Genomic DNA, 24,605 nt, shown 5'->3' with positions numbered 1-24,605 from the left:
TTAGGTACCGAGATGAGATCCTCAGACCCCTTGTGAGATCATATGCTGGTGCAGTTGGCCCTGGGTTCCTCCTAATGCAAGACAATGCCAGACCTCATGTGGCTCGAGTGTGTCAGCAGTTCCTGCAAGATGAAGGAATTGAAGCTGTGGACTGACCCGCCTGTTTCCCAGACATGAATCCGATTGAACATATCTGGGACATCATGTCTCGCACCATCCACCAATGTCACATTGCACCACAGACTGTCCAGGAGTTGGCGGATGCTTTAGTCATGGTCTGGGAGAAGATCCCTCAGGAGATCATCTGTGGCGCCTCATCAGGAGTATGCCCAGGCATTGTAGGGAGGTCATACAAGCACGTGGAGGCCACACACTACTGAGCATCATTTCCTTGTCTTGAGGCATTTCCACTGAAGTTGAATCAGCCTGTAACTTTATTTTCCACTTTGAGTTTGAGCATCATTCCAACTCCAGACCTCCGTGAGATATTAGTGATTTACATTGATAATATTTAGATTTTATTGTTCTCAACACATTCCATCATATAATGAATAAAGATTTACAACTGGAATAATTAATTCAGTGATATCTAGGATGTTGTATTTTATTTTAGTGTTCCCTTTATTTTTTTGAGCAGTATATATATATACAGTTAGGTCCATATATATTTGGACAGAGACAACATTTTTCTAATTTTGGTTATAGACATTACCACAATGAATTTTAAACAAAACAATTCAGATGCAGTTGAAGTTCAGACTTTCAGCTTTCATTTGAGGGTATCCACATTAAAATTGGATGAAGGGTTTAGGCGTTTCAGCTCTTTAACATGTGCCACCCTGTTTTTAAAGGGACCAAAAGTAATTGGACAATTGACTCCAAGGCTATTTCATGGACAGTTGTGGGCAATCCCTTTGTTATGTAATTCTCAATTAAGCAGATAAAAGGCCTGGAGTTGATTTGAGGTGTGGTGCTTGCATTTGGAAGGTTTTTCTGTGAAGTAAACATGCGGTCAAAGGAGCTCTCCGTGCAGGTGAAACAAGCCATCCTTAAGCTGTGAAAACAGAAAAAACCCATCCGAGAAATTGCTACCTTATTAGGAGTGGCAAAATCTACAGTTTGGTACATCCTGAGAAAGAAAGAAAGCACTGGTGAACTCATCAATGCAAAAAGACCTGGGCGCCCACGGAAGACAACAGTGGTGGATGATCGCAGAATAATCTTCATGGTGAAGAGAAACCCCTTCACAACAGCCAACCAAGTGAATAAACTCTCCAGGAGGTCGGCGTATCAATATCCAAATCTACCATAAAGAGAAGACTGCATGAAAGTAAATACAGAGGGTTCACTGCACGGTGCAAGCCACTAATAAGCATCAAGAATAAAAAGGCTAGACTGGACTTTGCTAAAAAAAACATCTAAAAAAGCCAGCACAGTTCTGGAAGAACATTCTTTGGACAGATGAAACCAAGATCAACCTCTACCAGAATGATGGAAAGAGAAAAGTATGGCAAAGGCGTGGTACAGCTCATGATCCAAAGCATACCACATCATCTGTAAAACACGGCGGAGGCAGTGTGATGGCTTGGGCATGCATGGCTGCCAGTGGCACTGGGTCACTAGTGTTTATTGATGATGTGACACGGGACAGAAGCAGCCGAATGAATTCTGAGGTATTCAGAGACATACTGTGTGCTCAGATCCAGCCAAATGCAGCCAAACTGATTGGTCATCGTTTCATACTACAGATGGACAATGACCCAAAACATAAAGCCAAAGCAATCCAGGAGTTTATTAAAGCAAAGAAGTGGAATATTCTTGAATGGCCAAGTCAGTCACCTGATCTCAACCCAATTGAGCATGCATTTCACTTGTTAAAGACTAAACTTCAGACAGAAAGGCCCATAAACAAACAGCAACTGAAAACCACCGCTGTTAAGGCCTGGCAGAGCATCAAAAAGGAGGAAACACAGCGTCTGGTGATGTCCATGAGTTCAAGACTTCCGGCAGTTATTGCCAACAAAGGGTTTTCAACCAAGTACTAAAAATGAAAATTTTATTTTTAATTATTGAATCTGTCCAATTACTTTTGGTCCCTTTAAAAACAGGGTGGCACATGTTAAGGAGCTGAAACTCCTAAAATCTTCATCCAATTTTAATGTGGATACCCTCAAATGAAAGCTGAAAGTCTGAACTTCAACTGCATCTGAATTGTTTTGTTTAAAATTCATTGTGGTAATGTCTATAATCAAAATTAGAAAAATGTTGTCTCTGTCCAAATATATATGGACCTAACTGTATATATATGTATATATATGTAGATCAGCTCGGCTGCTCGCAGAGGTAGAAGCAGGAACATTTCTTCTGCTTGTTTTTTTTAAATATGGCATAAACCACTGATGGCTCAAAAAAATAGACATGACCTTTTTGGCATACTGGGAAAAACAAAAAAATACAGCTCAGTTCATGTTGTTGTGGAGATCTGTTTGCTCAGGAAAGAAATCAACATTCCCTGGTTCAACTTCCTTGTCCATATACATAGCACTTTAGTTCCACTCTCCAGGACTACGGAACACTGAATGCCTCAGAATGTTGACTATTTAAACCCCAGACCACACCCTTTGGTAGATATAAGGTGGACAACCTCCCACCCGCTCTATAGTTATTCACAAAAGCCCACCCCTTAAAATGGCCAATTAACTCCTCTCATCACATAGTACAATGAAGCAAACTTCTGGGTTTGAAATCACTGAATAGTTTCAATGAAAAGTATTGTCACCGGTGTATCAGAGGCTACAGACCATCACTCTGCCTCTGACTGCAGAAGGTCTCAGCTGTTTGTTTTGCAGACTTTTTCCTGGTACTTTTGACTCTAGGACCTAGTGGCAACCTTCCCCTGGCTCTAGTTGACACACCTGGAGTGGGGTGTTTATAACTTCCAGTTTGTTGCTGGGCATTGCCAGTGACATTTCCATTTAGATTTCCTTGAAGAGGCTTGGAGCTATAGCGGTCGACTGTCTTTTTCTTTGGTGTTCGGAGGACGTCTGTTTTTTGTGGGATTAGTTATACTTTTGAAAGACACCATTGATTTTATCAAATAGTGTACTGGAAAATGGGAAAAAATAACTAGTGGGATGAAATTGCAAAATAAGTGCAATTTCACAATTATTTTTTTACCATGGTCACTAAATGCTAAAACTGTTCTGCTATTATGATTCTCCAGGTCATTACAAGTTCTCAGAAACCAAGCAAGTATATATTATTTCTTATTTAAGTGGTAAAAAAACATTCAAAGTTTGTGAAAAAATTAAAAAACATATGGCGCCATTTTCCGAGAATTGTAGCGCCTCCAACTTTCGGGATCTGAGATTAGGTGAAGACTTATTTTTTGCATGCCTAGCAGAGATTTTTGTTCATACCATTTTCAGGTAGATAAGATGTTTTGATCTCCTATTATTGAATTTTCTTGCAATGTTGCTGAGATAAAAAAAACTGTAATTCTGTCACTTTGAATTTTTTTGTTGTTATGCTGTTAACCGATTTCATTAATTAATTATTTCTATATTTTGATAGATCAAGTGTTTCTGAATGCAGTGATACCAAATATGTGTATTTTTTATTGTTTTATTTTCAACGGGACAAAAGAAGGGTGATTTGAACTTTTATAATTTTTGGTTTTTTTTATATTTTTAAGAAGTTTTTTCAATGTTTTACTTGGTTCAATAGTCTCCTTAGGAGACTTGAAGCTGCAAAGTTTTGATCGCTTTTGAAACACATAGAAGGCCTTGCTATAAGTAGCAAAAATGATAATCTGCTATGAACACCAACCTGTGGCGTTCAGCAGATAAGATGCAGATTAGCAATGACAACCTGCAGACCCTAGTTGTCATGCCAACCTATCAGCACTCCGCGATCATGTGACAGGTGTGCTGATGGTCGGTGTTTGTGGCATGTTTCCTGCGTGATCATGCTAAATACCACTGTCAGAGATTGAACATGTTAACCACAGGTGAATCAGCTGTTAGGGGCAAATGACAGCTGATCAAATCAGCTGACTTGTGCTGGAAAAGATGCTGTCTCAGCACAGAAGCTCTCCCTAAAGGGGGATACAAGACCTATGACGAACCTATACATCATAGGTAGTGAAGGAGTTAAAGAGTTTTTGCACTTTACCTTTATTGAAACAAACATGTTTGAAGACATTATTTTGTGGCAAACACTAATATATGTGTTTTAAGTTCTCATTTTCACATGGTTAATGTAGTCTTACTCACGGAATGTGCAACACTCTTAAACTTCAATTGGAGATTTATGTAGCCTTTAATTTATTGCAGCATCCCCATCTTTGTCAGGTTATGATTTTTAAAGTACCTAAATGCCTTCTTCGTTTATGCCAGTGTTCCCCAAGTCCAGTCCTCAAGAGCCACAACAGGTCATGTTTTCAGGATTTCCTTAGTATTGCACAGGCAATAATTCCACCACCTGTGCAATACTAAGGAAATCCTGAAAACAGGACTTGTTGGTGGCTCTTGAGGACCGGACTTGGGGAACACTGGTTTATGCCATATTGATACAGTGATTGTGTCCATGTCCATGTTTCATTTGATTATTTTCTGTTTTGACTATATATGTATGCTCTTCCACTTTAACATTAACTATCATCCGCTTTCCATCCACTTTTCACCTTGGAATTATACAGTAAATTCTTTAAATTTCATATGTTTTACAGATAACTGCATTCTTTCTACACTGTAATGATACAGGATATATTTTAATGGTATGCCTACATGCAGATTCTTTTTGCATGAGGACTAGTGATGGGTGAACCCATGGATGTTCGGGTCCGGCGGGTTCGGCCGAACATTATAAAAAGGTTTGGTCCGAGGTACCAGAACGGTACCCAAACTCGAACCCAAACCCTGACCCCATTCAGGTGAATGGGGGGCCGGAACATCCGGTGTTTCCCACTCTGTCATCTGTGTGACAGCGCAAAAAGCACTGGCTCTGATCGGTGGTAACTAGTGATGATCGAATAGTAAAATATTCAGATTTGGGAAAATCAGTACAAATAATTTTTAATATCTGTGTATTCGTACCAAATAACGAATCCAAAGTAAATCAATAGAAAAAACTAATATTTTTCTGCTGGACCAAACAAACAGGTCTGGGGCATGGTAAAAAGGCTTAAATTGATGGAAAAGAGCTAAAACTAAATGGGACCAGCAAGAATGCATGCTTTTCTAACTCACATATGGTATCTGGGAATAATGTTGTAAGACTATTGCGTCGGTTTTACGGATTTTTAAAATGACATACCAAATCAAAATTTTTTTAAAAGGGAAAATGCTAAGAAACATTATTTCCTCCACATTTACATGTATATAATGCTAAATAAAAATTCCTCCAAAAAAATTATACCTCCACTTAAGCGTATGTTCACAAGGAAAGTTTTGGCTTTAGTTTTTCCGTTAACATTTGTGAGGACTCTCTCATCTACATTTGGGAGGACCCTCCGTCATGCCAAATAGTTAGCAAGATAGTGGAATACATAGTTCCCATCCCTTTACAATGCCATTTCAAACATGGCCATTTGAATTTTGGGCTTTACCTGCCACCACCACTATGTCCACCGCCATTTCATTATGCGGTAATCGCTTACAATTTACAGAGTGCCAGCAGGTGCCATGAAACCTGAGTTTGGTAAAGGCCCTCAGGTGACCCTGTATCATATATTTGGGAGAGCTCTCACTCCTACATTTGGGAGGTCCCTGCTTCATGCCAAATAATTAGCAAGTGGAATACATATTCCCTAATCCTTTAAAATGCCATTGCAAACATGTGCATTAGAATTTTGGGCTTTGCCCGCCACCACCACCATGTCCATCGCCATGTCATTATGCGGTCCTCACTTTTAATTTTCAGAGGGCAACCAGGTACTGTGAAACTTGCTTTTTGTAAGGTGCACAGTTTATTTTTGCCACCAGGTCCCAATGGAACCACTGTCATAGCCGGTGAACCCGCTGTAAGGTGAATATAATACAGGAGTTGGGGGAGCTGTATGATCAATGTCAGTAAATTGGACTCTAAGACAACAAAAGCATTAGCATTAAATTCGGAATACAGAGTATGCAAGTGAAGGCCTGTATTGTGGTCAGTCTATCAGGCCTGAAACACATGTAAGGAACATGTACAGGCCTCATTTTACTTGGAAGCAGCCTCCTCAAGGTATCTTTTGCATGATTTTGAGCAACAATGGAGTAATTACAGGATATGTCCCAGAGAATGTTGAGGTCTGTGATGTGTATTACTCAGGTGACAGGCAATGTTACAGAGCTCAGGTAAAAGCCTTAACGTGGCAATGACCATGTTCCAGTATGTCTAAGTCTGTGGCCTGAATACATCTGTGGAGCGTATTAACACTGTTTCTTAGAGATGCTTAAAATATACAGAAACTGGCTCATGTCCCACCACCATTATTTTGTAGGGAACCAAACTCAGAAAATGTAAGGGAAGCAACAGTTTAATAAAGAGACACAAGTTTCATTTATGGGCCTGGAAAAGTCAGCAATGGTCTTCGTCCAGCACCGGACAATGTAAATTGCTACTGAATATGTATGCCCTATCTAGCTAACAATTTGTGAACAGATTTACAGGTGCTTCTCACAAAATTAGAATATCAGCAAAAAGTTAATTTATTTCAGTTCTTCAATACAAAAAGTGAAACTTATATATTATATAGAGTCATTACAAACAGAGTAATCTATTTCAAGTGTTTTTTTATTATTTATTTACAGTGCAGGAGCTGGCTAATGAATATACCCATCAGCCACTCCTGCTCTCACTGTTATTAGCAGCAGCAGGTGTCAGATGATGTGAGCTGTAGTCCCATCTGCTGACACCAGTGACCGGAGGTGAAGTTTATAACTCCGATCACAGCTGAGCGCTCACACTGTCTTTTGACAGCGTAGGAACCGCTGCTCTTGGACCAACGGGGATGATTTCACTGCCGATCAGAAAGAGTGTTTGCTGCGCTGCCATGCACATGTCAGGATGGCAAATACTGGATGTTCGGGCCCCCTATTCAAGTGAATGGGGTCCAGGTTGGGTACTGTTCTGGTACCCGAACCCAAACTTTTTGCAACTGTGCGACCGAACCTGCTGGACCCAAACATCCATGTGTCCACCCATGTCTAATTATCTTACCTCTATCTTACTAATTTATTTACTCCCTCACTCCACTTTCCCTGCCATTCAGATGTTCTCTTCTGTTTCTCACCATGTGGTGAACTGTGCTTCATATCTGTTTACTAGACCTGGTGTTAATGCACCAAGCTAGCAGACAGCTATGAGTCCCACTTTATGAATCTGAAAGCTCCATGCGGCACCCAAGCTACAAATTGGTGACCATGCCCTAGTCTTTAGTTTTCCATGCGATAAGGCTGGCAATATGATGTATGCAGCTGTCTGACAATTTAATTTGTAATAGTAGCTGGTATTATGTGTTATGACCCCAGTGGACAGGGTCTCAGAGGAACGTGTAAGTCTGCAAGATACAAAAATCCAGCTCATAGGGCTGTGGTAACTGGGTTGACCAAATAGCTACTCCTAACGCCAACACTAGAAGTAGCCGGGGATCATGCCTACGGTGATCGCTAGATGACTCGCGCCAGCCGGAGAATCTAACTACCCCTAGGAGAAGAAAACAAAGACCTCTCTTGCCTCCAGAGAAAGGGACCCCAAAGCAAGATACAAGCCCCCCACAAATAATAATGGTGAGGTAAGAGGAAATGACAAACACAGAAATGAACCAGGTTCAGCAAAGAGAGGCCAGCTTACTAATAGCAGAATATAGCAAGATAACTTATCTGGTCAACAAAAACCCTATAAAAATCCACGCTGGAGATTCAAGAACCCCCGAACCGTCTAACGGTCCGGGGGGAGAACACCAGCCCCCTAGAGCTTCCAGCAAAGGTCAGGATACAGATAGGAACAAGCTGGACAAAAATACCAAACAAAACAAAAGCAAAAATTAAGGAAGCAGACTTAGCTTGAAAAACAGGAACCAGGATCAGAGGACAAGAGCACAACAGATTAGCTCTGATTTCAACGATGCCAGGCATTGAACTGAAGGTCCAGGGAGCTTATATAGCAACGCCCCTGAACTAACGGCCCAGGTGAGGATATAGGAAAAGACAGACGCTCCAGAGTCAAATCACTAATGACCACTAGAGGGAGCAAAAAGCAAAATCACAACAGTACCCCCCCCTTAGTGAGGGGTCACCGAACCCTCACCACGACCACCAGGGCGATCAGGATGAGCGGCGTGAAAGGCACGAACTAAATCGGCCGCATGAACATCAGAGGCGACCACCCAGGAATTATCTTCCTGACCATAGCCCTTCCACTTGACCAGGTACTGAAGCCTCCGCCTGGAGAGACAAGAATCCAAGATCTTCTCCACCACGTACTCCAACTCGCCCTCAACCAACACCGGAGCAGGAGGCTCAGCAGAAGGAACCACAGGCACAACGTACCGCCGCAACAAGGACCTATGAAACACGTTGTGGATAGCAAACGACACAGGAAGATCCAGGCAAAAGGATACAGGATTAAGAATTTCCAATATCTTGTAAGGACCAATAAAACGAGGTTTAAATTTGGGAGAGGAAACCTTCATAGGAACAAAGCGGAAAGAACGCCACACCAAATCCCCAACACGTAGTCGGGGACCCACACCGCGGCGGCGGTTGGCAAAGCGCTGAGCCCTCTCCTGTGACAACTTCAAGTTGTCCACCACAAGATTCCAGATCCGCTGCAACCTATCCACCACAGAATCCACTCCAGGGCAGTCAGAAGGTTCCACATGACCCGAAGAAAAACGAGGGTGGAAACCAGAGTTGCAGAAAAACGGCGAAACCAAGGTGGCGGAACTAGCCCGATTATTAAGGGCAAACTCAGCTAACGGCAAGAAGGTCACCCAATCGTCCTGATCAGCAGAGACAAAACACCTCAAATAAGCCTCCAAAGTCTGATTAGTTCGCTCTGTCTGTCCATTAGTCTGAGGATGGAAAGCAGACGAAAACGACAAGTCAATGCCCATCCTACTACAAAAGGATCGCCAGAATCTGGAAACGAACTGGGATCCTCTGTCTGACACAATATTCTCAGGGATGCCGTGCAAACGAACCACGTTCTGGAAAAACACAGGAACCAGATCGGAAGAGGAAGGCAGTTTAGGCAAAGGAACCAAATGGACCATCTTGGAGAAGCGATCACATATCACCCAGATAACAGACATGCCCTGAGACACCGGAAGATCAGAAATGAAATCCATGGAGATATGTGTCCAAGGTCTCTTAGGGACAGGCAAGGGCAAGAGCAACCCGCTGGCACGAGAACAGCAAGGCTTAGCTCGAGCACAAGTCCCACAGGACTGTACAAATGACCGCACATCCCTAGACAAGGAAGGCCACCAAAAGGATCTGGCCACCAGATCTCTGGTGCCAAAAATTCCTGGGTGACCTGCCAACACCGAGGAATGAACCTCGGAAATGACTCTGCTGGTCCACTTATCAGGCACAAACAGTCTGTCAGGTGGACAAGAATCAGGCCTATCAGCCTGAAATCTCTGCAACACACGTCGCAGATCTGGAGAAATAGCTGACAAGATAATACCATCCTTAAGAATACCAACAGGTTCAGCGACTCCAGGAGCATCAGGCACAAAGCTCCTGGAAAGAGCATCGGCCTTCACATTCTTTGAACCTGGTAAATACGAGACAACAAAGTCAAAACGGGAGAAAAACAATGACCAGCGGGCCTGTCTAGGATTCAGGCGTTTAGCAGACTCGAGATACATCAGATTTTTGTGATCAGTCAAGACCACCACACGATGCTTAGCACCCTCGAGCCAATGACGCCACTCCTCAAATGCCCATTTCATGGCCAACAACTCCCGATTGCCCACATCATAATTTCGCTCCGCAGGCGAAAACTTCCTAGAGAAAAAGGCGCAAGGTCTCATAACAGTGCAACCAGGGCCTCTCTGCGACAAAACGGCCCCTGCTCCAATCTCTGAAGCATCCACCTCAACTTGAAAGGGAAGCGAGACATCCGGCTGGCACAAAACAGGCGCCGAAGTAAACCGACGTTTCAACTCCTGGAAAGCCTCCACAGCAGCAGGAGCCCAATTAACCACATCGGAGCCCTTCTTGGTCATATCCGTCAAAGGTTTCACAATGCTAGAAAAGTTAGCGATAAAACGACGGTAGAAGTTAGCGAAACCCAAGAACTTCTGAAGACTCTTAACTGACGAGGGCTGAGTCCAATCAAGAATAGCTCGGACCTTGACAGGGTCCATCTCCACAGCAGAAGGGGAAAAAATGAACCCCAAAAAGGGAACCTTCTGTACACCAAAAAGACACTTTGAGCCCTTGACAAACAAAGAATTTTCACGCAAAATTTTAAAGACCATCCTGACCTGCTCCACATGCGAGTCCCAATTATCAGAAAAAACCAGAATATCATCCAGATAAACAATCAGAAATTTATCCAGATAGTTCCGGAAAATGTCATGCATAAAGGACTGAAAAACTGAAGGGGCATTAGAGAGCCCAAAAGGCATCACCAAGTACTCAAAATGACCTTCGGGCGTATTGAATGCGGTTTTCCATTCATCCCCTTGCTTAATGCGCACAAGGTTGTACGCACCACGAAGGTCTATCTTGGTAAACCACTTGGCACCTTTAATCCGGGCAAACAAGTCAGACAACAGCGGCAAAGGATACTGAAATTTGACAGTGATCTTATTTAAAAGCCGATAGTCAATACAAGGCCTCAAAGATCCGTCCTTTTTAGCCACAAAAAAGAATCCCGCACCAAGAAGGGAAGAAGACGGACGGATGTGTCCTTTCTCCAGAGACTCCTTGATATATGAACGCATAGCGGTATGTTCAGGTATCGACAGATTAAACAGTCTTCCCTTAGGAAATTTACTGCCTGGAATCAAATCTATTGCACAGTCACATTCCCTATGAGGAGGCAATGCACTGGACCTGGACTCGCTAAAGACATCCTGATAATCAGACAAGTACTCCGGAACTTCCGAAGGCGTAGAAGAAGCAATAGACACAGGCAGGGAATCCTCATGAATACCACGACAGCCCCAACTAGACACTGACATAGCCTTCCAGTCAAGGACTGGATTATGGGTCTGTAACCATGGCAGCCCCAAAACAACCAAATCATGCATTTTATGTAGAACGAGAAAACGTATCACCTCACGGTGTTCAGGAGTCATGCACATGGTAACCTGTGTCCAATACTGCGGCTTATTTTCTGCCAATGGCGTAGCATCAATACCCCTAAGAGGGATAGGATTTTCTAATGGTTCAAGAATAAAACCACAGCGCTTAGCAAATGAGAGATCCATAAGACTCAGGGCAGCACCTGAATCTACAAACGCCATGACAGGATAAGATGACAGTGAGCAAATCAAAGTTACAGACAGAATAAACTTAGGATGCAAATTACCAACGGTGACAGGACTAACAACCTTAGATATACGTTTAGAGCATGCTGAGATAACATGTGTAGAATCACCACAGTAGTAGCACAAGCCATTCCGGCGTCTATGAATTTTCCTCTCATTTCTAGTCAGGATTCTATCACATTGCATCAAATCAGGTGTCCGTTCAGACAACACCATGAGGGAATTTGCGGTTTTTCTATCACATTGCATCACATCAGGTGTCTGTTCAGACAACAACATGAGGGAATTTGCGGTTTTGCGCTCCCGCAACCGCCGGTCAATTTGAATAGCCAGGGACATGGTATCATTCAGACCTGTGGGAATGGGAAAACCCACCATAACATTCTTAATGGCCTCAGAAAGGCCATTTCTAAAATTAGCGGCCAGTGCACACTCGTTCCAATGTGTCAGCACGGACCATTTCCGAAATTTTTGGCAATACACCTCAGCCTCGTCCTGGCCCTGAGACATAGCCAGCAAGGCTTTCTCTGCCTGAATATCAAGATTGGGTTCCTCATAAAGTAAACCGAGCGCCAGAAAAAACGCATCAATATCAGCCAATGCCGGATCTCCTGGCGCCAACGAAAAAGCCCAATCCTGAGGGTCACCCCGTAAGAATGAAATAACAATTTTTACTTGTTGAGCAGAGTCTCCAGACGAACAAGGTTTCAGGGACAAAAATAATTTACAATTATTCCTGAAATTCCTAAACTTAAATCGGTCTCCTGAAAACAGTTCAGGAATCGGAATCTTGGGTTCAGACCTAGGATTTCTGGTAACATAATCTTGTATACCCTGCACACGAGCGGCAAGCTGGTCCACACTTGTAATCAAGGTCTGGACATTCATGTCTGCAGCAAGCTTAAGCCACTCTGAGGTAAAGGGGAAAAGAAAAAAAAAATGAGAGAGGGAAAAAAAAAACTCAAAATTTTCTTTCTTATAATCCCACTTCTGCAATGCATTAAACATTTAATACTGGCCTGGCATACTGTTATGACCCCAGTGGACAGGGTCTCAGAGGAACGTGTAAGTCTGCAAGATACAAAAATCCAGCTCATAGGGCTGTGGTAACTGGGTTGACCAAATAGCTACTCCTAACGCCAACACTAGAAGTAGCCGGGGATCATGCCTACGGTGATCGCTAGATGACTCGCGCCAGCCGGAGAATCTAACTACCCCTAGGAGAAGAAAACAAAGACCTCTCTTGCCTCCAGAGAAAGGGACCCCAAAGCAAGATACAAGCCCCCCACAAATAATAACGGTGAGGTAAGAGGAAATGACAAACACAGAAATGAACCAGGTTCAGCAAAGAGAGGCCAGCTTACTAATAGCAGAATATAGCAAGATAACTTATCTGGTCAACAAAAACCCTATAAAAATCCACGCTGGAGATTCAAGAACCCCCGGACCGGGGAGAACACCAGCCCCCTAGAGCTTCCAGCAAAGGTCAGGATACAGATAGGAACAAGCTGGACAAAAATACCAAACAAAACAAAAGCAAAAAGCAAGGAAGCAGACTTAGCTTGAAAAACAGGAACCAGGATCAGAGGACAAGAGCACAACAGATTAGCTCTGATTTCAACGATGCCAGGCATTGAACTGAAGGTCCAGGGAGCTTATATAGCAACGCCCCTGAACTAACGGCCCAGGTGAGGATATAGGAAAAGACAGACGCTCCAGAGTCAAATCACTAATGACCACTAGAGGGAGCAAAAAGCAAAATCACAACAGTACCCCCCCCTTAGTGAGGGGTCACCGAACCCTCACCACGACCACCAGGGCAATCAGGATGAGCGGCGTGAAAGGCACGAACTAAATCGGCCGCATGAACATCAGAGGCGACCACCCAGGAATTATCTTCCTGACCATAGCCCTTCCACTTGACCAGGTACTGAAGCCTCCGCCTGGAGAGACGAGAATCCAAGATCTTCTCCACCACGTACTCCAACTCGCCCTCAACCAACACCGGAGCAGGAGGCTCAGCAGAAGGAACCACAGGCACAACGTACCGCCGCAACAAGGACCTATGAAACACGTTGTGGATAGCAAACGACACAGGAAGATCCAGGCAAAAGGATACAGGATTAAGAATTTCCAATATCTTGTAAGGACCAATAAAACGAGGTTTAAATTTGGGAGAGGAAACCTTCATAGGAACAAAGCGGGAAGAAAGCCACACCAAATCCCCAACACGTAGTCGGGGACCCACACCGCGGCGGCGGTTGGCAAAGCGCTGAGCCCTCTCCTGTGACAACTTCAAGTTGTCCACCACAAGATTCCAGATCCTCTGCAACCTATCCACCACAGAATCCACCCCAGGGCAGTCAGAAGGTTCCACATGACCTGAAGAAAAACGAGGGTGGAAACCAGAGTTGCAGAAAAACGGCGAAACCAAGGTGGCGGAACTAGCCCGATTATTAAGGGCAAACTCAGCTAACGGCAAGAAGGTCACCCAATCGTCCTGATCAGCAGAGACAAAACACCTCAAATAAGCCTCCAAAGTCTGATTAGTTCGCTCTGTCTGTCCATTAGTCTGAGGATGGAAAGCAGACGAAAACGACAAGTCAATGCCCATCCTACTACAAAAGGATCGCCAGAATCTGGAAACGAACTGGGATCCTCTGTCTGACACAATATTCTCAGGGATGCCGTGCAAACGAACCACGTTCTGGAAAAACACAGGAACCAGATCGGAAGAGGAAGGCAGTTTAGGCAAAGGAACCAAATGGACCATCTTGGAGAAGCGATCACATATCACCCAGATAACAGACATGCCCTGAGACACCGGAAGATCAGAAATGAAATCCATGGAGATATGTGTCCAAGGTCTCTTAGGGACAGGCAAGGGCAAGAGCAACCCGCTGGCACGAGAACAGCAAGGCTTAGCTCGAGCACAAGTCCCACAGGACTGTACAAATGACCGCACATCCCTAGACAAGGAAGGCCACCAAAAGGATCTGGCCACCAGATCTCTGGTGCCAAAAATTCCTGGGTGACCTGCCAACACCGAGGAATGAACCTCGGAAATGACTCTGCTGGTCCACTTATCAGGCACAAACAGTCTGTCAGGTGGACAAGAATCAGGCCTATCAGCCTGAAATCTCTGCAACACACGTCGCAGATCTGGAGAAATAGCTGACAAGATAATACCATCCTTAAGAATACCAACAGGTTCAGCGACTCCAGGAGCATCAGGCACAAAGCTCCTGGAAAGAGCATCGGCCTTCACATTCTTTGAACCTGGTAAATACGAGACAACAAAGTCAAAACGGGAGAAAAACAATGACCAGCGGGCCTGTCTAGGATTCAGGCGTTTAGCAGACTCGAGATACATCAGATTTTTGTGATCAGTCAAGACCACCACACGATGCTTAGCACCCTCGAGCCAATGACGCCACTCCTCAAATGCCCATTTCATGGCCAACAACTCCCGATTGCCCACATCATAATTTCGCTCCGCAGGCGAAAACTTCCTAGAGAAAAAGGCGCAAGGTCTCATAACAGAGCAACCAGGGCCTCTCTGCAACAAAACGGCCCCTGCTCCAATCTCTGAAGCATCCACCTCAACTTGAAAGGGAAGCGAGACATCCGGCTGGCACAAAACAGGCGCCGAAGTAAACCGACGTTTCAACTCCTGGAAAGCCTCCATGGCAGCAGGAGCCCAATTAACCACATCGGAGCCCTTCTTGGTCATATCCGTCAAAGGTTTCACAATGCTAGAAAAGTTAGCGATAAAACGACGGTAGAAGTTAGCGAAACCCAAGAACTTCTGAAGACTCTTAACTGACGAGGGCTGAGTCCAATCAAGAATAGCTCGGACCTTGACAGGGTCCATCTCCACAGCAGAAGGGGAAAAAATGAACCCCAAAAAGGGAACCTTCTGTACACTAAAAAGACACTTTGAGCCCTTGACAAAGAATTTTCACGCAAAATTTTAAAGACCATCCTGACCTGCTCCACATGCGAGTCCCAATTATCAGAAAAAAACAGAATATCATCCAGATAAACAATCAGAAATTTATCCAGATAGTTCCGGAAAATGTCATGCATAAAGGACTGAAAAACTGAAGGGGCATTAGAGAGCCCAAAAGGCATCACCAAGTACTCAAAATGACCTTCGGGCGTATTGAATGCGGTTTTCCATTCATCCCCTTGCTTAATGCGCACAAGGTTGTACGCACCACGAAGGTCTATCTTGGTAAACCACTTGGCACCTTTAATCCGGGCAAACAAGTCAGACAACAGCGGCAAAGGATACTGAAATTTGACAGTGATCTTATTTAAAAGCCGATAGTCAATACAAGGCCTCAAAGATCCGTCCTTTTTAGCCACAAAAAAGAATCCCGCACCAAGAAGGGAAGAAGACGGACGGATGTGTCCTTTCTCCAGAGACTCCTTGATATATGAACGCATAGCGGTATGTTCAGGTATCGACAGATTAAACAGTCTTCCCTTAGGAAATTTACTGCCTGGAATCAAATCTATTGCACAGTCACATTCCCTATGAGGAGGCAATGCACTGGACCTGGACTCGCTAAAGACATCCTGATAATCAGACAAGTACTCCGGAACTTCCGAAGGCGTAGAAGAAGCAATAGACACAGGCAGGGAATCCTCATGAATACCACGACAGCCCCAACTAGACACTGACATAGCCTTCCAGTCAAGGACTGGATTATGGGTCTGTAACCATGGCAGCCCCAAAACAACCAAATCATGCATTTTATGTAGAACGAGAAAACGTATCACCTCGCGGTGTTCAGGAGTCATGCACATGGTAACCTGTGTCCAATACTGCGGCTTATTTTCTGCCAATGGCGTAGCATCAATACCCCTAAGAGGGATAGGATTTTCTAATGGTTCAAGAATAAAACCACAGCGCTTAGCAAATGAGAGATCCATAAGACTCAGGGCAGCACCTGAATCTACAAACGCCATGACAGGATAAGATGACAGTGAGCAAATCAAAGTTACAGACAGAATAAACTTAGGATGCAAATTACCAACGGTGACAGGACTAACAACCTTAGATATACGTTTAGAGCATGCTGAGATAACATGTGTAGAATCACCACAGTAGTAGCACAAGCCATTCCGGCGTCTATGAATTTTCCTCTCATTTCTAGTCAGGATTCTATCACATTGCATCAAATCAGGTGTCCGTTCAGACAACACCATGAGGGAATTTGCAGTTTTTCTATCACATTGCATCACATCAGGTGTCTGTTCAGACAACAACATGAGGGAATTTGCGGTTTTGCGCTCCCGCAACCGCCGGTCAATTTGAATAGCCAGGGACATGGTATCATTCAGACCTGTGGGAATGGGAAAACCCACCATAACATTCTTAATGGCCTCAGAAAGGCCATTTCTAAAATTAGCGGCCAGTGCACACTCGTTCCAATGTGTCAGCACGGACCATTTCCGAAATTTTTGGCAATACACCTCAGCCTCGTCCTGGCCCTGAGACATAGCCAGCAAGGCTTTCTCTGCCTGAATCTCAAGATTGGGTTCCTCATAAAGTAAACCGAGCGCCAGAAAAAACGCATCAATATCAGCCAATGCCGGATCTCCTGGCGCCAACGAAAAAGCCCAATCCTGAGGGTCACCCCGTAAGAATGAAATAACAATTTTTACTTGTTGAGCAGAGTCTCCAGACGAACAAGGTTTCAGGGACAAAAATAATTTACAATTATTCCTGAAATTCCTAAACTTAAATCGGTCTCCTGAAAACAGTTCAGGAATCGGAATCTTGGGTTCAGACCTAGGATTTCTGGTAACATAATCTTGTATACCCTGCACACGAGCGGCAAGCTGGTCCACACTTGTAATCAAGGTCTGGACATTCATGTCTGCAGCAAGCTTAAGCCACTCTGAGGTAAAGGGGAAAAGAAAAAAAAAAATGAGAGAGGGAAAAAAAAAACTCAAAATTTTCTTTCTTATAATCCCACTTCTGCAATGCATTAAACATTTAATACTGGCCTGGCATACTGTTATGACCCCAGTGGACAGGGTCTCAGAGGAACGTGTAAGTCTGCAAGATACAAAAATCCAGCTCATAGGGCTGTGGTAACTGGGTTGACCAAATAGCTACTCCTAACGCCAACACTAGAAGTAGCCGGGGATCATGCCTACGGTGATCGCTAGATGACTCGCGCCAGCCGGAGAATCTAACTACCCCTAGGAGAAGAAAACAAAGACCTCTCTTGCCTCCAGAGAAAGGGACCCCAAAGCAAGATACAAGCCCCCCACAAATAATAACGGTGAGGTAAGAGGAAATGACAAACACAGAAATGAACCAGGTTCAGCAAAGAGAGGCCAGCTTACTAATAGCAGAATATAGCAAGATAACTTATCTGGTCAACAAAAACCCTATAAAAATCCACGCTGGAGATTCAAGAACCCCCGAACCGTCTAACGGTCCGGGGGGAGAACACCAGCCCCCTAGAGCTTCCAGCAAAGGTCAGGATACAGATAGGAACAAGCTGGACAAAAATACCAAACAAAACAAAAGCAAAAAGCAAGGAAGCAGACTTAGCTTGAAAAACAGGAACCAGGATCAGAGGACAAGAGCACAACAGATTAGCTCTGATTTCAACGATGCCAGGCATTGAACTGAAGGTCCAGGGAGCTTATATAGCAACGCCCCTGAACTAACGGCCCAGGTGAGGATATAGGAAAAGACAGACGCTCCAGAGTCAAATCACTAATGACCACTAGAGGGAGCAAAAAGCAAAATCACAACAATTATGGTGGAGCACTGTGACAGGTGACGTGGTTTGGAGCTGTGTTTGGCAATGTGGTGAGTCAAAGTGAAGGTTTAAAATTAAACCCAGCTAAAATTTGCATGAAAGAAAAGAGTAATTTCTTTATTCGACTATGCAAACAAAGGAAAAAAGATGAGATAAAAACAAACATGTTGATTCTAACTTTAAGCAGCAGTTGTCCTCACATTCCTTACTCCAAAATATAACAAAGCCAGCCTTGTAAGAGTACATATTTAATCTTGGTACATACCTAACATTAGGATTGAGAACACAATATATTAAGGCTTAATGCAAGTTTTAGAATGCTTAGCAATGAGCAAATCATAGGTGCTGTTAAGAAAGCTGAGCAGCGTGTCGATATTCATCGGGCAGTATCCTCTCCTCCCTTTACAGTTCCTTAAAGCCTAATATATGCTTTGGTAGCTGTTGGCAGAACAATCGTTTGGCCTACAGTTATCTCCCTCAATATGCAGGATCACGTCTGTGTTCTTTATGAGAGGGCTGCTGGCACACTTCTCCTGCTAAAAATATGCCCTGAGAGAAGAAATAGATTGGTCATTTGTAAATCCAACATGCCAGATACTTCTCTGCTCTGACATTACCTTTTGAGGTAGAGTTTAGATATTAAAACGTTGGTTGACCCTGCAGATATCAACTGGTTTGGCTGACTTTAGTCTAATATTTATGGAACCTTTAAGGTACTTTTTAAAATTGTTTTAGCTCTTCTGTTGGTCCAATGTCTGCATAATCTAATAAAGAAAGTGGGGGTTTTTAACAGAAAGTAGAACTCAAGCAAACAGTAAAACTCAAGCAAAAACAGTAAAAATCTATTTTTTCTTTTAAACTTCTAATTAAATATGAATCTTATAACCTGATATGTCCTAAGGTGGAGTTTGAAATATATGGCACTTGCACTACTGACTAAAGATGTTTTTTGAGACCGAGCTTATACAATGTACTTAGGCATTGCTACCATCAATCGCCTTTTAATTGTTTCAGTTGAGCATATCCTTTTCTAATGGCTTAAAAACAAAAAGTTCTATTTTTTTCTCTTTGTCAAATAGTCATGTATGGGTTTCTGTGTGAATTTGTAGCTGTTGTATTCAAGGCGTTCTTTGTCTGCTTGCTTTATATCCAGTTGATGGCTTATGGCAGGAATGGAGTTCTTGGAGCCAATGTTCAGTAACATGTTCCAATGGCACACAGAAAAGACAGAGAGAATGTTCACCAGCATCCCACGGTGGCTCGGATTGTAGAGGACCATACAGTGAAACTAGAGAATGTCATAATCAGGATTGTACAGGTAAGCATTTGGACATCATTTTATCCATGATATGACTTCAGAGAACACTATGAAATCCAATATATTATCTCATGTAGTTTTTATGGGTGAAAAGAGAATAACATTGTAGAAATATATCAGTTTAATAGTTTTTCATACCACAATATATTGTGTTTTTATAGCTAGAACGATACTATCAATTTTAATATGTGAAACATTTTGATATCGTTGGAAAGGTGCATTATAGGGATGGCAAAGAGAGTAAACTGTGATAAATATTAAAGTGCATCAATAAATGTATTCATTTAGTACCAAATTAGATGAAAGAGTCTCTCATTTTTTTTTGCAATTATTTTATTATATGGGGTGGTTTACGGTTTTAAGCTATTATAGTTTTCAGATGAACACTATCACTTACATGAACAGCCTGTGTACTTTATGATGTTGTCATATTTCTGTCTACATAATTATAGAGGATATAACCCCATTTTAAGGGTCATTATCATAATTAATTATGTTCCTGATGTTAACATGCATTTCAGAATCGGATGATGTTAATATGGCCGAGGCAAAAAAATAAAAATCTTGCACATTTTGTGAGTGATATTACCATTACATTTGACCTCTGTTTAACCTATGGGAATATAAATAATTATAACATGTGTACATTCTCTTTATGGGTTGCCAGGTCTTATTAAAAGTCAGCTAGGTTAAACTCTAGGGATTTGTTTTTGCTAATAATTAGTAGGATACCTGGAACGGTGGTTCCCTTTGGCTATCAGTAGCTGCTAGTGCTGTTTTAAATTAGCACATGAATTTTGTAGTCCTATACTCACTTGTCAAAGGTCAAATCACATTTTCTTGATAATATTAAATTTTCGTTTTAATATACAGCACATTGAGCTGTGCATGATTTAACGTAATTTAGCATAAATGCAGTTAACATTCATTGTTGAACACAAATGAATGGTCAATACGACTTTATAATCAACTAAAATCTGATTGAAATTGATTCTTTCATTACAAAATATACTTATGTTTTAAGAAAGCTGAAAATCACTGTACAGTAATGGGCTAATAGCTAACTGTAGATGTCAACTGCCAAAAATTCCACATCACCATAGAAACTTGGATTCACACATCAGTGTTTTATGGGCTGAACATTGACCATGATACATGGACTATCAATGGGTCTCTTGACCTGAATTTGACAGCTTCTTAGGCATATCGGAGGATGTCATATTCGATCCAGGAGATGTACTGCTGATTCATAGTAGAAGTGCAAAACACAGATGTTTGAATCTGACTTTAATTATATATCTTATTTTTATTATTCATAGCTCAGGGGCCAGAGTACTTTTTTAGCCCCAAAGGAGTATTCTCAAATTGCCTCTTTTGCAGCTCAGAGCTATGTAGTATCCTTTCTTCCTGGTTTCTTTGGGGAGTAGCACTCTTCCCTTACTGGCAGTTCTGGTTATGAGCTTAGCCTTGCTACAACACATTAAATCCTGTCAGTGTTTGTTCTAAGTCTACTCTGTTGTCACAATATTTATATGTAGAGATTAGAGAGGGCCTTCGAACAAGTACACAGCTAAGGAAAGTGAGAGCCATGATTAGGGAAACTGCTCTGGAAACTGCTCCTTAACATATTGTAGTAAACCTATAGTATAGTGACCCTGTAAGAAAAGCATCATGTCCACAGCAGGAGTTTTAGCTATTGATTTTTTGGGTTTAGTCTTTGCAGCATTATTTGTATGGTAAAAATGGCCTGTCATTTACCGTATTTTTCGGACTATAAGACACACCGGACCATAAGACGCCCCCCAAATTTGGGGTGAAAATTGCAGAAAAAAATATTTTTTTGTAAGATGGGGGTCCATCTTATTGTCCGAATTTACAGTATCTTACCTGAGGGCTGGCGGTGGCAGAGCAGGGTCACAGGAGGCATGGTGTCGGCAGAGGTGGGGTGATGCGGTACGGCGTGCACCAGTGCAGGGTCCCTTCCAGCTTAGGTGGGCGACGCCATGGCCTGGTGTCCATGGGAGGGTTGCAGCAGTGGTGTGGCGACGGCAGAGGTGCGGGGATAATGAGCGGTATGGCGTGAGCAGGGTCCCTTCCACAGGTGAGGTGACGCAGCGGAGCCGGGTTAATACAGGCTTACCGGCAGAGGTGCGGTGGCGGCAGAGGTGCGGCGGCGGCAGAGGTGCGGGGATGGAGGCGGTGCAGTGGGCGGTATGGCGTGAGCGGGGTCCCTTTCATAGGTGAGGTGATGCAGCAGCCCGGTAAGCAGCAGAGCCGGGTAAATCATGTTGTTATCGGTGGTGGCGGCCATCTTCCTGAGGCCGCGCGTGCGCAGATGGAGTGCTCTGCTTCCCGGGGCTTCAGGAAAATGGCCGCGGGAGGCTGTGCATGCGCAGATGGAGATCGCGGTAGCCATTTTCCTGAAGCCAAGATCTAAATCTGCGAACTCGGCTTCAGGAAAATGGCCACCGCGATCTCCATCTGCGCATGCGCAGCCTCCCGTGGCCATTTTCCTGAAGCCCCGGGAGGCAGAGCACTCCATCTGCACACGCGCAGCCTCAGGAAGATGGCCGCCACCACCGAAAACAACATGATTTACCCGGCTCTGCTGCTTACCGGGCTGCTGCATCACCTCACTTAGGAAAGGGACCCCGCTCACGCCATACCACTCACTGCGCCGCCTCCATCCCCGCACCTCTGCCGCCGCACCTCTGCCGCCGTCACCACACCACTGCGGGTAAGTGCATTATGACTATTAGACGCACCCCCTATTTTCCCCCCTTTTGGGGGGGAAAAGTGCATCTTGTAGTCCAAAAAATACGGTAAATAAGTAGAGTAAACTTCGGCATTCATAAAATGGTATCAAGGGAGGAAATACATTTTAATCAACTGAACTGACCCTTGTGCAAACAGACTATATCCTCACAGCACAGAAACCTTGACCTTTTTCCGTGTAGATATACCTTGAAAAAGGCCTAGTTTTCCGAAACATTGGCTCAATCTGTTTGCACAAGGGTCAGTTGAGTTGAAAAAAATTTCTTTCCTCACTTACAACCATTTATGAGTACCGAAGTATATTCTACTTATTTGAAGATTATGTCTTACTTCAGAGCACTTACTTACCATTACAGTTGAGCCAACCTATTTGTCATATAAAAAATGACCTGGTAACATGATTTTTCAGGTCAGTTCAATTATAACAATACTAAAATTGCACAGATTAAAAAGAGATTACAAAAATCCTGAACTTTTTCTATTTTTTGAGACTCAGAGTGTTTTTATTTTTCCATTAATAGAACCATGTGAAGGCTTTATTTTTGCATATCTAGCTGTAATTTTTATTGATACCATTTTGGAGTGCAATTTTGAGAGAGGTGCAAGGACTGAAAAACAACAATTTTCGTATGTTTTTCTTCTTTTTACAGCATTGACCGTACAAGTTAATTTTCTTTGTTGACAGATTAGACATATAGAGATGAGGCAATAGTGATATATGTATTTTTTTCTTACTTTGTTTTCAGACTGTTTAAAGAGAGGATGATTTAAACATTTACATATTTAAGATAAAAAAAACCATTTTTATATTCTTGTTATTTTTAGTCCCACTTTGGGAATTGAAGCTTTGGTCATTTGATATTTTTTTCTACATACTGCAATGCTGTAGTGTTAAAGTATATAGTGAAAAGTATGGTCTCCTATGAAGCACAGTACAAATATATCAGATGTCAGGGTATTCAGTAGACCCTCAGCTGCCATAGTAACTCATATGCACCCAAAGTGCGGATGTATACAGCATATACTTTGTGCTAGAGGATTAAAGAAACAAAGCAAACATTTGGATACATTTCATGTACACATGTAATCAATTAAGGATACACAATAGTTTATCCTCCTTGCATTCACACGGTTATTATTGGCAACCAGGAGATTATATGATCATGCATTTGACCATCATAATTACTAAATACATTGGCAAATATTTTACAATGTAATTGTATATTCAGAGACGACAGGAGCAGTCTTCTCTTCTGTGGGTTCAACTGCCTCTGACAGCAATAAAGCAATCATGTAGTCAAATTAGACCTACACTATACATTTACTGCAGCTGTGATGTACAGTGAGATGTACATTACATGGTTGTTAATAGGCAAAACACTAGGCTAAATAGTGTTTAGTCTGTTAACAACTCAGTAAGCTGTTTTCACATTCACCATACACTTAGATGCACTTCTCAAATAAAATCTATTTCCATTTGTTTACCAGTAAAGTTCAAACATATATATACAGTACAGACTAAAAGTTTGGACACACCTTCTCATTTAAAGATTTTTCTGTATTTTCATTACAATGAAAATTGTACATTCACACTGAAGGCATCAAAACTATGAATTACCACATGTGGAATTATATAATTAATAAAAAAGTGTGAAACAACTGAAATTATGTTTTATATTCTAGGTTCTTCAAAGTAGCCACCTTTTGCTTTGATGACTGCTTTGCACACTTTTGGCATTCTCTTGATGAGCTTCAAGAGGTAGTCACCGGGAATGGTCTTCCAACAATCTTGAAGGAGTTCCCAGAGATGCTTAGCACTTGTTGGCCCTTTTGCCTTCACTCTGCGGTCCAGCTCATCCCAAACCATCTCGATTGGGTTCAGGTCTGGTGACTGTGGAGGCCAGGTCATCTGGCATAGAACCCCATCACTCTCCTTCTTGGTCAAATAGCCCTTACACAGCCTGGAGGTGTGTTTGAGGTCATTGTCCTGTTGAAAAATAAATGATGGTCAAACTAAACGCAAACTGGATGATATAGCATGCCGTTGCAAGATGCTATGGTAGCCATGCTGGTTCAGTATGCCTTCAGTTTTGAATAAATCCCTAACAGTGTCACCAGCAAAGCACCCCCACACCATCACACCTCCTCTCCCATGCTTCACGGTGGGAACCAGTCATGTAGAGTCCATTCGTTCACCTTTACTGCGTCGCACAAAGACATTGTGGTTGGA

The 24,605-nt window shown here is 42.9% G+C and overlaps 1 protein-coding gene across 7 annotated transcripts in view; it reads left to right on the top strand.

Annotated features, from left to right (window-relative positions):
• The window catches only part of ADGRB3 (adhesion G protein-coupled receptor B3), a 1,417,427-nt gene that overhangs the window by 542,202 nt on the left and 850,620 nt on the right, over positions 1 to 24,605 (top strand). For all 7 annotated transcript variants that reach the window (XM_077289969.1, XM_077289967.1, XM_077289968.1 and 4 more), the window contains one exon: positions 19,436 to 19,600. In XM_077289969.1, the coding sequence (XP_077146084.1) occupies positions 19,436 to 19,600 (165 nt within the window). The remainder of the gene's footprint in view (positions 1 to 19,435; positions 19,601 to 24,605) is intronic.

The sequence above is a fragment of the Ranitomeya variabilis genome, chromosome 2, assembly GCF_051348905.1.
Source record: "Ranitomeya variabilis isolate aRanVar5 chromosome 2, aRanVar5.hap1, whole genome shotgun sequence".
In the NCBI taxonomy this organism is placed as follows: domain Eukaryota; kingdom Metazoa; phylum Chordata; class Amphibia; order Anura; family Dendrobatidae; genus Ranitomeya; species Ranitomeya variabilis.
The sequence above is the reverse complement of the archived record's forward strand: the minus strand, read 5'-3'. Positions and strand labels throughout refer to the sequence as shown.